Source organism: Filicampus tigris, chromosome 1 (genome assembly GCF_054856515.1).
Source record: "Filicampus tigris isolate MCC_2025a chromosome 1, RoL_Ftig_1.0, whole genome shotgun sequence".
Classification (NCBI taxonomy): domain Eukaryota; kingdom Metazoa; phylum Chordata; class Actinopteri; order Syngnathiformes; family Syngnathidae; genus Filicampus; species Filicampus tigris.
In genome coordinates, this window is record NC_141217.1 from 24,541,399 (window position 1) to 24,558,957 (window position 17,559).

The 17,559-nt window shown below is 39.7% G+C and overlaps 1 protein-coding gene across 1 annotated transcript in view; it reads right to left on the reverse strand.

Moving 5' to 3' along the window:
• The window catches only part of ctnnbl1 (catenin, beta like 1), a 37,120-nt gene extending 22,960 nt beyond the window's left edge, over positions 1–14,160 (reverse strand). The window contains exons 1-10 of the mRNA XM_086028630.1: positions 13,986–14,160; positions 13,324–13,536; positions 11,102–11,208; positions 10,861–11,002; positions 8,399–8,494; positions 6,295–6,388; positions 3,936–4,027; positions 3,211–3,283; positions 2,692–2,750; positions 706–854 (exon numbers count right to left, since the gene is read on the reverse strand). Of these exons, the coding sequence (XP_085884756.1) occupies positions 706–854; positions 2,692–2,750; positions 3,211–3,283; positions 3,936–4,027; positions 6,295–6,388; positions 8,399–8,494; positions 10,861–11,002; positions 11,102–11,208; positions 13,324–13,536; positions 13,986–14,015 (1,055 nt within the window). The 5' untranslated portion in view covers positions 14,016–14,160. The remainder of the gene's footprint in view (positions 1–705; positions 855–2,691; positions 2,751–3,210; positions 3,284–3,935; positions 4,028–6,294; positions 6,389–8,398; positions 8,495–10,860; positions 11,003–11,101; positions 11,209–13,323; positions 13,537–13,985) is intronic.
• Between the last annotated feature and the right edge of the window lie 3,399 nt (positions 14,161–17,559).

Consider the following 17,559-nt stretch of genomic DNA (forward strand, 5'->3'; position numbering starts at 1 on the left):
TGTCATTCAATTGATCATAACAGCAGCAAGATATGAGTGTCAACTGTTTCTCTTTTCCGCGCACGCCTCCTCATAGGAAATGTAGCCGTTTGTCTTCCTGCATTGCCACGAATGACAGATGACAGTATTTATCTTAGAGTAGGAGGACATATTTCAGGCAGTTGAGTATGGTTCACCCGACAGAAACATTAGGTATGATGGACGGTTAGAAAGGCCAGGGGTGGAGCAATATAATACACATTTTCCCATGGGGAAGTAGCCTATTCACTTGCTTGCCACTTGACTTAAAAACCTCCGGGTGTCAACAATATAGTTTGGACCCCACAAACTGACTGAGTATACAACACACAACAGTATAAGCATCTGGGGTGAAAGGCCAAATCAAGCCACCATTCAAGAGCGTAAACCAGCCACATAGCAACCAATTTGACCATTTTCCTTGAACTGCTAGTAGGGATGCAACGACTTATCTAAAATCGATGTAAAATCGATATAAACTGCTTAAAATATGCATCAATGTAAAAAAAATAAAAGAATTGTTTCGCAATGCCATGTTAACCATAACTCTTTTTCTTTTTTATAGTGTCACACTGAAAAAAAACTCAGCGTTCATTTGAAGCTGGACATACACAAAAGCGTGGTGGTTGCAACTTTTGATGGGAATTTTAGGTTGTTTACATGCTAGACTTAAACATTCACTCTCACCGAAGCATGAGATTCATTAGCTGAAGACCCTCCCCTTTAAGGAAACGGTCCCGATTGGCTGGCAACATTAGGCAGGAGCACAGTGCATCAAAGAGATTCTCCATCATTTCTTGCTCCTCAGCTGTGGATGGGTTGTGACGTTTAAACACCTACAAGGAGATTTACGAGTTCAGATAAACATCAAAGGAAAATATCAGTGCTCTGACATGCTTTAAATGTGTGTTATTTGCGTTATGTCTTTCCACTAGTCTAGGAAATTTCCTCCCCATCACACTGTACAGACTCAAATAGGCTGCAGGAAAGAAGAACAATGGCTCTCTCGTTTTACCTCAGCATGAGGTTGTTGGTCAATGCAAGGAAACAAATTTTACTCAAGGGGAGACTGAGACCTCTTGTTGTGCATTCAAATTACGTGGCAAAGACAAATGAAACAAATGAGAAACCTGCTTCTGCTTTGTATCGGCCATATGGTTTTGGGTTCTAATGATACACTTGTAATCCCAAGTGACCGTTCTAGTACAAACCCCAATTCCAATGAAGTTGGGACATTGTGCAAACCGTAAATAAAAACAGAGTACAATATTTGCAAATCCTTTTCAACCTAGATTCAATTGAATACACTCCAAAGCTAATTTAATGTTCTAATGGTTTTTCCCCAAAAAATATTCACTCAGTTTGAATTTGATTACTGTAACACGTTCCGAAAAGGTTTACTAGTTTGTTACATCAACTTTCCATTTAAAAACACTCCACACACTATTTGGGAACTAAGGAGACAAATGGGTTTTTTCCACCCATTCTTGCTTGACGTACAACTTGAGTTCAACAGTCTGGGGTCTCCGATATTGTATTTCACGCTTCATTATGTGCCACACATTTTCAGTGAGAGACAGGTCTGGACTGCTGGCAGACCAGACTAATACAAAGACACACTGTTGTAACATGTGCAGAGTGTAGCTTGGCACGTCCCTGAAAAAGATGGCAGCATACAGAATGTTACTCCAAAACCTGTATGTATAGTAGCGTTTTAACTTGCATTTGTAGATTTAGCAACAAACTGTTACCGTAATTGAAAATGGTTTTCTGAAGTGTTCCTGAGACTACGTGTCCTTAACACAACGATGTCGGTTTTTAATGCAGTGCCGCCTGAGGGATCAAAGATCACGGGCATTCAATGTTGTTCTTTCGCTTTGCCACTTACGTGCAGAGATTTCTTCAGATTGCCGGAACCTTTTAATGATATTATAGACCGAAATTGTTGAAATCCCTCAATTCCTTGGCAATTGTATACTGGAAAACATTTTTTTTAACTGTTGGACTATTTGCTCACGCAGTTGTTCACAAAATGGTGAACCTGGCCCCATCTTTGTTTGTGAACTACTGAGACTTTTGGGCATGTGCCTTTTATACCCAATCATGATAGTATTTCGACGGTATTTCCAATTAACTTGAATAACTTGTTCACCTATGTAATGCTCCAAACTGTTTTTAATTCGTAGCATTCCACAAATCTTTTATTTCCCCTGTCCCAGTTTTTTTTTTTTGGGGGGGGGGGGGGGCATCAGGCAGACATCAAATTCTAAATAAGAGAATATTTGCCAAAAAAAAAAAAAAATACGGTAATCAATTTTAAGATGAACTATCTTTCTTCTCTTTGTAGTATATTCAGCTGAATGTACTATACTGAATACACTGCATATCATGTTATTTTATTGGAATTGGGGTTTGCACATGGTTGGGCCAATGGATAAGCATAACTTGAAAACAGAGCAGAGTAAGTACGGTGCTGTGGAAACACGGCATTACAAATTAGTGCGACTGAAAGGATACGATCAGATCCTTGTGAGTGTTTTAAAATTAATAGCTGGGGACAAAACTGTCAAAGGAAAGATTGATATTTTGGTTCCCAAACAATAATAAGGATAATGGGCAAGTATTTGGGTTATGAATGCGCGGGAAAAGCAATCATCTCAAAGAGAGTTTTACAGATAGTTGCTGCAGTAACACATCAATGCCATCCAGTTCCCCCAAGAGTTCTCTCGTGCCTGTGGAAGAGAATGAAAAACTGAGTGAGAGAAGGAAAAGAAAATGTGCTACACTTTTTAAATGATGGCTCTTAATTGACATTGACAAGTCTTTCTCCTTCTTCCACCTTAAATTATAAAGTGGGGAACCAAAGGAGGATTAGGAGGACGGACATGGTGAAATATGACATGACTGAATAGTCTTGTACCATTAATGATAAACTTTCACTGGCCTGATAGCAGACAATGGGAAACAGAAAAGTAATGAAGAATTTAAATGAGATTGGGAGATTAACAGAAAAGGGGTGACGCAAATGCAATCAAGAAGTGATGGGACAAAATGATAAAAAGTGAAAACATGACGGAGGAATTTTGAAAAGGGCATCTATAGTGAGACTTTGTCAAGAGAGGTAATTAAAAAGAGACTATGAGCTGTAGAACATCATTTATAAGCCCCAATGATTCACTATGACACACTTACTGTCATTGTTTTGCAACAAGATGGCCAGAATTTCACTGCAGTAAAGCTTGTTAGCATCAAAAGGCATCTTTGCCTAAAAGGAAACAGTGACAAAACTTCAATGAGCTCACACCTTACACCGCTTTTAGTTTGATAACATTTGTGAACTCAAAGAAAGGCAAATGGCTCTGGTTCAGCGGACTGATGATCTTTTGTGTTCAACCAAGATGAGACATTTCCAAACATCTGCTTTTACTTAGGAAAGCGACGATCAACATTTTCCATATTGTCTGATGTTACGGACCAAACGAGCAACGGAATCATACTTTATGGAACAAATTACAGTCAGTTAAATCGATTACAAAAAGAATCATTATTTGCAGTTGTAGTATGAATAACATGTACTTGACATGTAGTTAAACCGAAAGTAGCCTCAGAAGATTATATCAAACGAGTAGCCCTTTGCATTAATCAGTACCCAAGACGTATATCTCAGTTTCGAAAACATTGAAATCCCTTTTATGTGATGTTGCTTAATTGTTTTTTTTTTTATTTGATTTTGTTTAATCATCAGACAACACCAAAAAAACAACTATTATTGGTTAAGCAACAGCAGTCGGGGGAAAAAAAAAATTCAATATATTTTTAATGCAAAATAATTCTGTCGGATTATTTGATGGAGTAATCTATAGAATAAACACTTTTAAAAATACTTTGTATATCATAGTGACAGCCCTGCTTCTTACCTTAATTCTCTTGAGCAGCCATTGCATGAGTCCCTGCTGAGCTGCTTCTGTGCACAGGCCTGGTCTAAACTCGGCCATATTTTCTATAATGGCTGAGGGACAAAAACACCATAGGAAATATCAAAACTCACTTCTCAAAAAGCACCAGAATCATTCAACCACTGGCAGATGTCAAGTAAACCGCACAAACGTAAAGCGCTGGATACATTTTGGTGTTGATACTGATCCGATAATGCATATTGAGCATCAGCCAGGACTTCTTGCCTACTGCTACCTCGCAAAGCTGTCATAGATGAGCTGCACAAAGTGATATATGCAGCTATTGTTTTTCAGCCTGTCTTGAGGTATCACACTCACAACGTGAAGACAAGCTGTGCCAAAGAAACATATCCATCCTATAGAGTACATATCATAGAGCTGTCTCAGGTTGTCAAAAGTGATAGTTTCTCCTCTGTAGCAGTCAGTGGCAACAAGTGTCTGGCAGTTTTAGGCTGATGTATTTTCTACTGTACATACAACAAATTCAATACAGCGGCATTCAATAGAAAACCACAGAAACAGATTTTGAGGGATACTAATGAGGGGATATAACAGTGCGTGTTGAAATGGAAAGATTTGTCTGGGTTTGGTCCCTGTTCCCTCTTAGACTATGATTAGAAAGAAGCCGGTGCCACATGATATCTTCATCAGAGCGTACTGCCGCAGAAAGGGACAGACAGAGAGTGATAATGTGGAATTGTGATGAGGGAAGGGAATACAAATGAATGAAACTAGGAGAGGAAGGGAGGCGAAGTGAGGCAGAGGTAGAACAGAAGGGAGGGTGGAAAGACGAAGGGTGGGAAGCTATGGGAGTGCGGGTAACAAGTGGACCACCAATATGGTGAATGAAGAAATAAGAGCAAAATATACCAATAGTACCGAAAATTAGGGAAAAATGAAAAGAGACAGGACAACGGAAACATTGAAGCGAGGAAACAACCGGGGAGCCGGTGACTGAGCCAGGGAAAGCAAGGAAAGGCATGGGGCCCTTATCAAGGATTCAAACGGAGCAGACAGACAGCCTCCTGGAGGACAGCAGGCTCAGAGAAGAGAGCAGACAAAAGGCTTATTGAAGCTGCGAGAGCTCCCTCCATAACACACGCGTGCAAACAGAGGCACACACTTGAATTGACTATACACAGGCGCTGCTCCCTTGACACGCATCTGGAGCCAAACACGCACAAACACACACACCTAAACAGCTCTCCTGTGACTCGGCCTCAATCTGGCGGCAAAGAAAAGAATCATCTCAGTGGAGTCATTCCAAGCAAGAAGAGCTGAGAGGCAGAAAAGTTTTGAGTCATATCAGGCTAAATGCAGACAAGGACTTGGCAAAGTAGGTGATGGCACCTGCCCACCTTTAGGTCATAAAGTCATGGGCGTCGCATATAACTCATCCAGGTTAAAGATATTTTTGCATTGGGGGTGGAGTTATACGTGTGTGTGTGCGTGCATATCTATACAAAATCATTTGGTAGGACAAACAACAACAGCAGCAGCAGCGGAAACTAATGTTCCATGCCCCCATGGACATCCAATTCAGAATTCAATCAGGATTTATTTCTTAAAAACATAACTCTTAAATAGGGATGCTCCAATCGATCGGCCACCGATCGCGATGGACCGATTTTTATGAAAAATTACGTGATCGCGATATTTGATCAAAGCCTTTCATTGCCGATCAGAAAATCCGATCACCTGCAGCTCATAACACGGCCCCCCGATGCAGTTCTGTCAAAGCGCGGTATAAGTCACATTATTGCCACAGGGAGATTTATTATGGGTCATATTTTAAAAATATACAAATAATCCGTGTGATCGGAATCGGTATCGGCCGATCTCACTCATGGATGATCGGTATCGGTATTAGTGTCATAAAACCCCGATCGGAACATCCCTACTCTTAAATTGCATGAAACCTCCAAAATCAAACAGCCACCATGTATCAAGCAAGACTTCTACATATCAATACCACATGAGATTTCAGTTCTCTAGCTCTTTGTCTTTTTTTCACAAGTGCAGTCATTCATTGAATGAAAGGGAGAAACATAAGCAGGCTTAACAATCAGAAAATGTGCATCACACCTGACAGAAGCGATATATACTATATTATATACTACATAATATAGTATACTATACTTAACAATCAGCGTTACCGCCATAACAAGTTACAATTAAGAGAATTCTGTCACAAAATACGGACAATACCTAACATTTGACAGCTCTGTGACTGTAGCATGTGAGATTTCCTTACATTTTTGAAAAGTAATGAAAGAAAGGCACTGTTTCTTGGAAAGAAAACTTCTAAGTCGTTACCCACCCAGTGTGTTGAAGACACCATCAGCTTCCTCTTTAACCTGCTCATCCAGTCGCTCCATATTCTGCACCAGTAACGCGACCACCTGGCCCTCCAGCTACACACAAAAAAACAAAACAAAAAAAAACAAAAAAAATTGGGTTTTGGTCAAGAATTGAATTTCAATTTTCGATCTGTCAGTAACCTTCGTTACCCTTTTTACACAAATTTTCAGGGTTTTTGAAAACAATTTTTGAATGCGTTTTACATACTTATTGAACCAAAAATTATGCGATACAGCATTTAGAACAAACGTGATGGTAAACAATCAAAAACGTTACTTTAATGAAACAGTCCGAGGAATATATCACATGCCAAATCAAAAGTATGTTGCACATTTTCATGTACATATTAGATAAGGTCAGAACTTGTGGAAACGTGCAAGTGTTATCACGACTGGAGACTGATAATCAAACAAAGCTCAAAGGGGTGCCGTCTGGCTGGATAAAAGTACTATTACACACAAAGGAGACAGACAGTCCACACTGATTTATGAGCCACCAGGGACGGTCAGGGATCTTTTTGATTCATCTTATCAAGGGTACCACCTGGCCTTCTAGTAACAAGGACAGAGGACTTGGAGGCATTACAGCAAGTGAAGAGACAAATGGGTCCTAAACAAACCTTGCCGTCCTGAAACAGTCTCGCCTGAAGGATGCTGTAAAGAGGAGCTGGGTTTATATCGCTCTATTGCCCAGTAAATGGACTGCATTTTTATGTCATAGTTATTCCCTTTGGAGAGTTGAAAAGCGACCCGCATTATTGTCTTAAACAATATCACACCAAGCCAACAAGCCAATTCATAACACCAAACAGCAGTTTGGGAGGCCTGTCATCTTTACTACTTTTGGACAATGTAGTCTTGCAGCCTCATCAGACCAGGGAAACTGGCAGAGAAGAGAAAACACGTTTGCAGTATCTCCAGCTCTGAGGCCATGATTCTTAATCTGAAAAAAGGAGATTGTGAAACTCTACATCACGTGGAGTTTAAGTACTGGTACATATCTAGGGGTTCTATTTACAACTGGGTTAAAAACGGAGCAGAGATGCAGTTGCAGTACTGGTCTCCTGTTCGGAATAGAGTCATAAGGCTGCTCTATGCTTCTATGCTTTGGTCACAAGCCCTGGGGGCAGTGGAAAAAGCAAGGTCCCACATTTACATGAAGTGGTACATTTTCAGTATACCACAGATAATACATTTTAAAACAAAAATAAATGCAGCTGTGTGCTGACTTTTATCTGTACATGTCATAAACAGCATTCCTCTCTGTTGTATTGCACTGTATTTTTTTTTTTAATACGAGTTTTTCGTTGTCGTCCTATTCCACTATTATGTTACATTAGATAACTAACTACAACCAACATGAACTGCACAGTTTAGCCATTTAGTTTAGTTTAGTTTAACATTTAGCCATACACCAAAAATGTACTGCTTGGTGGTGGAGGGGCATGAATCCTGTACATGGTAGATGGCAGAAATGACTTCTCTACATAGAGTGTTGGACTCATCCTTGGAAATTGCATAAAGAACTATGTGCTGCTTAAGTAGCACGCAGTACATCACAGGTTGACAACTCCCTGGTGAGGTGTTTCGGTCATGTCCAAGCATCAGGAGTAATTGGGGCAAACGTAGGAAAGTCTGGTGGGATGGACGGAGTAACTCTAGTCTAGGGAAGGCAGCAGCACACGACGGGTAAATCGGGGAATTCCTGCTTGAAATGCTGCCCATCTGTCCAGACATAGCTACGGAAGATAAACGAGAATGATGGACACTGCATTTTTTTGTTCACTTTTTGTGTTTTGTTTTTTTAATTCTGGTTCCCAGTACTAACAAGTCAATCCATAAATACCGGTACATGTATAGCTAGTAAAGATGGGTGTTATTTTAACCAGCGCCAATTTCAAGCCGGTAATTCCAGTAGTAAATGTGTGCTCACGGAAAATCACAATGACGATGTCCTTCCTCCAAGTCTTTCAATGACCAGCTGACCAAAACAATATCTGTGCCTAGTTTTGTATGCCAGAGGCTGACTCGCAAAGTGATGCTTAAGGTGCAGAACTCACTCACCAGAGCATCAATAAGGACCTCGGCACCCTCCTCGCTCTCGTTGAGTGTGTCAATGTCCGTCAGCTCTTGGAGTAGGTCCACTACTGCTATGGCAACATGTAGATCAGGTTAAGGACAACAGGTCTGGAATCTGTAAGTTTGTGCAGAGTTGTTGCTCCCATGTTACATTTATTCTCTAAGTGCTGTCCGAGTGTGTAGCACAGCTGCATACTAGTTCTGAGGTTCTAGGGTTGTTGTTTTTTTTAAATACATTTTAGTTATCAGAAATGTATCTCTCTTTATATGCGCCACCACTATATAGTGATAGGGAGAAAAAAATCTAATGTTCTTCCTTCGGATGGCAAAAGGTACAATCATTCTGTGTATCCAACTGTTGCTATTTATCCAATAAAATAAGTCATGTCTCCCTGCAAATATATCAGCTTTGTGTTCAATTAAAAAAGCCCAGATTTCACACCGAATATACTTCCGTCCATAATTATTAGCACCCTAATAATAAATTCTGCTGTTTTCTACATAATATAGGACCAAAATCAATTTTAAAAAAATGAAAACAGGAAAATCCAACATTTAATTCAAAGTGCATTTATTCACTGGGAAAAAAATCCCACATTAAAAAAAAGTATTTTATATCAAATCGCGTGTGCCACAATTATTAACACCCCAGACGTTAATCGTTGTTTTTACAACCCCCTTTTGCCCAAAAAACAAAACCTAATCTTCTCCGATGTTGTTTCACAATATGGGAGAATACAAAAAGAGGGATCTTCGACCATTCCTCTTTGCATAATCTCTCTAAATCATCCAGCAACCTGGGTCATCTCCTCTGCACTCTCCTCCTTAGTCCCCTTCACAGGTTTTGAATGAGGTTGAGGTCTGGGCACTGAGATGGCCACGGGAGGAGCTTGATTTTGTGTCTGGTGAACAATCTCTACAATATTCAGTATTTGAGTATGAAGATATGAGGATATTCTAACCAGGGGTGCCAATAATTACGGAGGACACAGTACATTCCTACTTTACAAAAAAACAAGGTTTTACGGTGTTTTTGTGCTGGTCTTGCAAGTGTACCAGCAAAACCGGGAATAAAACACTGCAAAACCATCATATTCTGTGAGCACCTATGCTGGGGAGTTTCAGCAGGGCTATTTTGTGACTAAATTAGGATCAAATTCATTATTTCGGTATTCAAACTTTTTAAAATCTTTTTGTTTACCGGTTAGATTTTTCTAGAGTAAAATCAGTACCTTGCCTCAACAAAGGTTATTTTCCAACCAATCTAATCAATACTCTCCTAAATAAAAGACCAATTCTTACATGATCGACATAAACCGACGTGTTTATATAAAAAATATTGCAATTTCAAGCAATGTCCTTCTTGAAACACCAGCTATTCTGCATTGGGGAGATACAGACTTAGTACGCTGGTCTCGCTGTCAATTGTGGCTCTCGAAATGGGTATCTGGTGCCGGTAGTGGGCGTAGCGAATGTTCACAGAACCAAGCAATGAAATAGTACAAAAAGAGCACCGTTGCGTTAGTTGGCCAAACGGGTGGTTGTGACAGCTAGCGTTAGTGCTACTTCGTCTGCACCGCATTAATACATTTCTGTTTTTGAGACAAAAGACAAATTTCCGCCTTGTGGACAATAAATGAAACCAACTAACTAACTAAAAAGAGTGAATATGAATGGATGTGACACAGGCGAACCAAACTGAAACAGTCAAACCGAACCATAAAGAGTTTTCAAAAGCTGTTCCACCCGTAGTGTGTATGCGTGCGTGAGCACCCACACTCGCATATGGCGAGCAAGATGACTGAAAGGAGAGGGAACGAAGCAGCACGACAGAAGGTTGAATGTTGATTATGTATGTAAACAAACACGCATGTAAATGACCATTTAGAGGTCGAAAAAACTATCATGTCCATTTTAGCTCATCGAGCTAGAAGTCGATGAAGTAATTATCGTGGTAGGCATAGCTGTGGCTTAATTTGTTGTATGAATGGCAACAGGTGGATACACAGGTTTAATTGTGCCGTCTACCATTTAATGAAAGAGCAATTGATTGTACTGCATGTCATATGTGCAGGGGCATTGATGGACAAACATATTTGTAATTATTACATTTGTCATTAATAAATAATTTGGGGAAAAATTAAGTGAAATTCAGTAATTCCCTGTGGTATTACTAATAAACCCCTGGCTGGGAATCACTGCACTTGAGGGTTTATTTTTCATCTGTATTCTGGACTAGGATATTCTATGATGTATTGAAAAAAATCATATCATAGCCAGGTCCAATTAATTTGACTCTTAGGCATTTTAGTTCACTAAAAGCATTGATGTATGATTCCAGAGGGAGTAAAAATTCGCAGTGTTCCTCATTGTTGAATAATTTCTCTTGTGATTTGAGTGGCAATGATGAATTAATGACTAATTGGACAGTGTATCACAGAAAGGATATCAGTGTTTTCATGACTGAGAAGACCCATCAGTGAGTGAACAGAGTTGAGCTCCACAAGCAGGTGATAGAGATCAGGCATGGTAGCAATCACATGCATTTCTTGTATAATGTCATTCAGATCCAGTTCTGACTCCATGAACCTGGACGGAGGGACAAAAGAAGCGGTTAGATGAAGAGGCCTTTGTGTTACCATTGATGACAATTAAAGTTGGCTGAAAGGAGGTTGTTGGTGGGCTTACTTTTCTGGATTGTCGGGGAACTTAATCCTGAGTTCCTGATTTTTGTAGGATCGTTTCTCAAAGGTCAGGATCATTTTTTTCACTGAGCTCTCATCCACCGGCTCTGCCTTTTTGATACAGGAGGGAAGTAGCAAGGGTGGAAAGATGAAAGGGAAACAAGAAGAAGCCTTTTGTCAAGGCGACACATGGCTGCCTGCAGCACAAAGACACTCAAATTATGTGAGAGGAGTCAGAGTTTCTGCACTATCTGGGGGATTTTACTGGAAAAAAGACAAAGTGTCTAGCTTCCTGATGGCTTAAAAGCATTTGGCATGGTGGGCACATAGTGACAAGTTAGGACATTGCAAGTCACATTTCATAGAATCCTACATAAAGAACAGAGTGTGGTGTAACTTTTCTCTCACTGTCAATTATCATTCCAATACATCTGACCTTCCCCATTTGGAAAGCCCGAAACAATTCAGGAAAACAACCAAAAGCTTATGGCAAAATATGCCTCAAAAGTCACACAAAAGCTTGGGGATTGAAACCAGAGGGAGGTATTTTACTAAAGCTTGCCGGCCCATCATTCGTCAGCATCTTGGGGACCCGTCCGTCATCCGTCACTCTGTCTATTTTCAAGCCGAACCAAATTGTAATCGTCTGTCGGTCAGTGCGTCATGTGATTTTAACCGCGCTTCTGTCAGTCAACATCAAAGGGTTTTAGTATTTCCAGTTTACATGTTAATGTATGTGTTTTGGTTTTTTTGAATGATTGAAAAAAAAAAAAAGAAATGTACAAAATTTACAGAAAAGTGTTCATTCGAGTCACTGGTACAGTGGGTACGGAAAGTATTCAGACTCCTTGAAATTTTTCACTTTCTGTTTCTAATGCTAATGTCACAACCATGTGTTTGGCTATTGCAGCCATTTTCTAAAATCAAAATAAGTTCTCATTAATGTACACTCAGCAGCCCATCTTGACAGAAGAAAGAATTGAAATGTAAACATTTTTGCAAATTTGCTGTCTACCAACATTCACCCTCCAACCTAACAGAACTGGAGAGGATCAACAAGGAAGAATGGCAGAGGATCCCCAAATCCAGGTGTGAAAAACCTGTTACATCATTCCCAAGAAGACTAATGGCTGTACTAGCTCAAAAGGGTGCTTCTACTCAATACTGAGCACAGGGTCTGAATACATGATATTTCAGTTTTTCTTTTTTAATAAATATGCAAAAAGTCAGGCGGAACAGTGGATGACTGGTTAGCACGTCCGCCTCACAGTGCAGAGGTCCTGGGTTCGAATCTGGCCCTGACCTTCCTGTGTGGAGTATGAATGTTCTCATTCTGTGTCTGTGCGGGTTTTCTCCGGGTACTCCGGTTTCCTCCCACATTCCAAAAACATGCACGATAGGTTAATTGGACACTCTAAATTGCCCCTAGGTGTGTTTGTGAGTGCAAATGTTTGCTTGTCTCTATGGGCCCTGCGATTGGTTGGCAACCATTTCAGGGTGTAACCCGCCTACTGCCCGAAGACAGCTGGGATAGGCCCCAGCACGCCCGCAACCCTTGTGAGGATAAGCGGATTGTATAATGGATGGATGGATGCAAAAGGTTCTACATTTCAGTTTTTTTTCTGCCAAGATGGGGTTCTGAGTGTACATTAATGAGAAATAAAATGAACTTTTTTGATTTTGGCAAATGGCTGCAATGACACAGAAAGTGAAATATTTCAAGGGGTCTGAATACTTTCCATACCCACTGAAGGGCGCACCTACCCCTACAGGCTCTCATGTCACACGCCTGGACCATACTTTCTGAGAACCATCTATGTGTGAATACTCATAATGGTACCACCTCTCACTCTCGATTTGAGGCAGGAAACCCTGTTTACGTAATGTAAACATGGAAATCAAATGCACACATATACCACACAGTGTATATTCTCTTAACATCCTTTGTTGTGCCGCTCCGTGAAATTTAAGAAGTATTGCAAACAAGCCATAAAGGTTCTGCAAAAAAAAAAAAACTATCAAACATAGAGATCCCTTGACACCAGATGAACTGAATTCTTTTGACGTATGCTGACGTCACATCACTTGACATCATGCATGATGCAATCTTGTGCGACTTTTGAGGCATATTTTCCAGAAACATTTTGGCAGAATTCCAAAATGTACAACCACGGGAGTATTTATTTGACTTCTGCAATTCTACTGTGTATAAATAAATTCATCTACCTCAGGATCGTCTTCATCCTGGTCCATCAGTTTCTCCAAGATCTTCTTGCGATCCACGGTCAAGTCATCAGCGCCTTTCATGTCAGCCCCTCCCTCAATACCTGCTCCTGTTCCATCTCTGTGTCTGACACTGGACAGCTTCTGATGCTTTGCACTTCTCAGATCCTCCTCTCCTGCATCATCTTCTCTGGTACGTGTTGCTCCTCTATCAGGCTGTGCGGTAAGAGATGCAATAAGCAATACTTCCGCCAAACCCGGTATGACATAAGGGGATCTGGTCAGCCAAACAGAACAACGCAGCCGGAGGAATTGTACTTTTATTACCACACCGAAATGACCACGGGCTCCTCTTAAAAACTGAAGAGGTCCAAAAGTTGTTTATGTTCACGTAAATATTACAGTGGACATTGCTTTCTTTGTCTTTGGAACATCATTCCTCTAGTTTGAGTTAGCACGTTAGTTGCAAACATGAATGCATGATAAACACGCAAGAGAACGTAGTACGCTACACAAAATCATTTTAATTTACAAACAAATAACTAACAAACTAAAGAAGACGCAAAAACGTAAACACGCGACTAGACACAACTACTAGCAGTGACACACACAACCTCTCAATGGATGTGTTAAAGGTAGTGATCGAGGGGGAGCCTAATCCATACCTGGTAATTCAAAAGCTCTCCGACATCCATATCTCCTGGTCTGAAACCTCAAAGCGAGACTACTGTAAATTTTTGGAAACAAATGATGCCTGCGTTTACTCTGGCGATTGAGCAGCTACGACCTAGACTGAGACTCACGCGTATGCCGTAAAACAGTTGAGAGGTGCCGTTGAGCGTAGAGACTGTCGTAAAGTTCAAACTTGGCGAAGCTGCACTAGATGAAACCAGTAAATGATTGTTTTCTTATTTTAGTGCAGAAAATTTGAAATAGATAGGAAATATAATTCATGCTTCTTTAAATTATAATTATATATTACATCTTGTTTGTGTTGTATTAGAACAGCTTTTTATTTCTACTTTTTGGATGGGTGGGGAAATGATTTTTTTTTTTAAATTGAAAAACACATATTTTTCAAAATAGAAATGTCCCTTAATTTGTCATACACAGACGGTGGGTTGTAATTGAGGTAAAAAAAAAAAAGTTTGCGGTAATCGAAATTGGCACGGTTAACCCCAAAAATGTACGGTACTGTACGGTAAAGGTTAGGGATATTTAGCTTTCAGATAAGACTTCACATTGAACCTAAAATGCAATATAACCTTGAGTGTTGCCCTCATTCATTTATTAATTTATTAATCCACTTGCACGACTGTTAATTGTTTCATTACTTTTTGCACAACTTGCTGTTCTCAAAAAAGGTGCTCAAGGCAAAATTCACACGTTGTTTTTTTATATTATTTTACAAGGACATACACTTTCTATGCCTTTCTGTGATTCATCCAGTTTCTCTGTATCCCTGTTGTAACCTGCTGATGACACTCCAAGCTGAGTGGCTATGTCCCTCCGACAAAATTCTTCTGAAGCTTTGTGTGGCAAGGCAAGGCAAGTTTATTTGTATAGCACATTTCATGCACAAGACAATTCAAAGTGCAATTCAAAAATAATAGGAGATGCTGCATGTGGTATATTGACTTTGATGCTATCATACAGTTCTGTTTCTGTAGTGAAATTGTTCTGGTGCAGCTGCCTTGAAACCACCATTATTTCAATTAAATTTTATTCTACACAGTGAAGAGAGGTGTGATGGTTTTGAAGTGTTTTTACCATATTTGCCTCTCAGTTTTGAGGTTGTGGGTTTGAAGCCGGTCTCCAGCCTTCATATGTGGAGTTTTCATGTTTACACTTTGTTTTGTGAGTTTTCTCCGGGTACTTTGGTAGCCTCCCATTTTCCAAAAATATGCCTGTGAGGTTCATTAGACTCTATATTGTCCATAGGTCTAAATATGTGGATGGTTGTTTGTTGATATGTGCCCTCCGATTGGATGGTGAGCAGTTCAGGGTGAACCCTGCCTCTTGACCAAAGTCAGCTGGGATCAACTGCAGCTCACCCACGACCCTATGTGGTGTAGAAGATGGTTGGATGGACAAAATGCAATGATTACATTTTCAAAAATTCACAAATCACAAGCATCTGCTTAAATGATGAGGCAATGAACTCATCGTTTGCCAGCAGAAGGAGTTGCGATATTTCCTACTTTCCAACCCCCTCAAATGTAGCATTAAATCCAATCAAATCTAGATAAATCTCCCGTAAAGAGCTTTCTGTTTTTTAGAGCGTTGTTGCACGTTGTGACTCTATACTTGCGGAACCTAACAATGAAATTGAAATAACCATGCTGACAGTCAGGTATTTGAACAGAGACAAACTGTATTTTCCTGAATTTGTTCATCACACAAAGATTCGAGCTCATTGCCATGGCTGTTGAAGAAGAAGAAGAAAAAAAACATAATATTAAATATAAATAAATAATTGTTGCCTGTAATTCTCTGTTCTCGTTTGCAGGATTTTAATTAAATAGATGGCACAATTAAAATTCAGAATAGAATTAGCACAGTTGGTGTGTTCCTGATAAGAGGAACAAGGAAGAAAATGTATAATTTTTCCAGCCATCTTGCATCTGTAGCTTGACTTAATGTCTTCTACACCACTGTGGTGATGCTTAAATGTAAGTTGCTGTGGAGAGGAAGAGGGCAAACAGAAGGACACGGAATGGAGAAGGCGAAGAGTGTCAGGCAGAGATAGTGGAGGGGAGAGCAAATTAATTTGATCTTCATTATGAAGATGATAGCTTTCCTGCAAATGAAACAGACACTGACAAAACTGTTGTAGGTGGATTAACAGCTAATTAATTCAATTACTCTGCTTAATGCATAATGGAAGTCCACTTTAAATTCACAGTGAAATCTACTAAAATATGGAAGATAAATTGCTGAAGCGGGGGTAAGGATTTTATCATTTCCAAACATGCTATGAAGTGGAGCTACATGAGAAACTGTTAGAAGCTCTCTGTAAATTGTTAACATTGTAATTTGAATTCCTCCTTTGGCATTTGAGCGAAAGGTGTATTTTTCTGAGTGTACAGAAACAATAAACATTCAAATGTAGACGTAATCCTTAAAGAACATTGTATGGTCTCTTCGAGTCTTCTCATTTCAAAACAAATGATTCCATAGGAAATTATTTAAAGTGACTGAATTAATTATCAGGTCAAACTGTCACCCTTATATAAACCTTTATTAACCAAACAGACATAACCATACAATCATAACCATAACATTACTAACATTTAGGAATGTTAACTGTTAACTGTCATTGGACCTAACTGTCATTTATGCATAATTAATCAAGCGATTCATCCATCTTAGTGCGTGTCTTCATTAGGGTTGCGGATGAGCTGCAGCCTATTCCAGCTGACTTTGGCCGAGAGGCAAGTCAGTACACCGTGGACTGAGCACCAGCCAATCGCAAGGCACATGTAGAAAATTAGAGTCTTCAATAAACTTAACATGCACGTTTTTGAGCATTAGGAAATTATTCAAACTCAAAGAAAGCCTGGAACTCGAGATTTAAACTGACCAGAACTTCAGGTCTGTGAGGTAGATGTGCAAACAAAACAAACATAAATGAAAAATTCTCAATTAACAAACACATGATAGACAGAGAAAAAGAAGGTGTTTGTAAAAAGATACAGTATATACTATACATGGATAAACAGTATTATAAATAGCTTGACTTGTGAATTGAATTCATGACCAAATCACTCGTATGTCAAATCAACTTTACTCATGGCTATGAATGGTTATGCCATTAATAACTGAAGGATATGGGGGATTTCATATTAGCCAATTTGTTAGCAAGATGTTAGTCAAGTGATTATTGTATTGCATATGGATAATCATGGTCTTATGTGGAACAGTATATTAGTGATACATGGATCAGATAGTAATTGCGTTATACATTTTTGGTACTGGCATTACGCATTTATGGTCATCATACACATTTAGCTAAATATCTTTATACATAAGCAGTTATAACATAACAGCTGAGAAGGAAAATTCTTTGTGTCTTGTGTAAGCCCACAGACAGGCAAACACACGTACAGCCACACACGCACACACCAACAGGCATTCATTGTTATGCGCACTTTTATCTGTACACCCATATACACACAAGCTTGTGGAGGGAGTGTGGCCTCGAGTTGTTTCACAGGGCAGAGTCCTTGGGACTCTGGA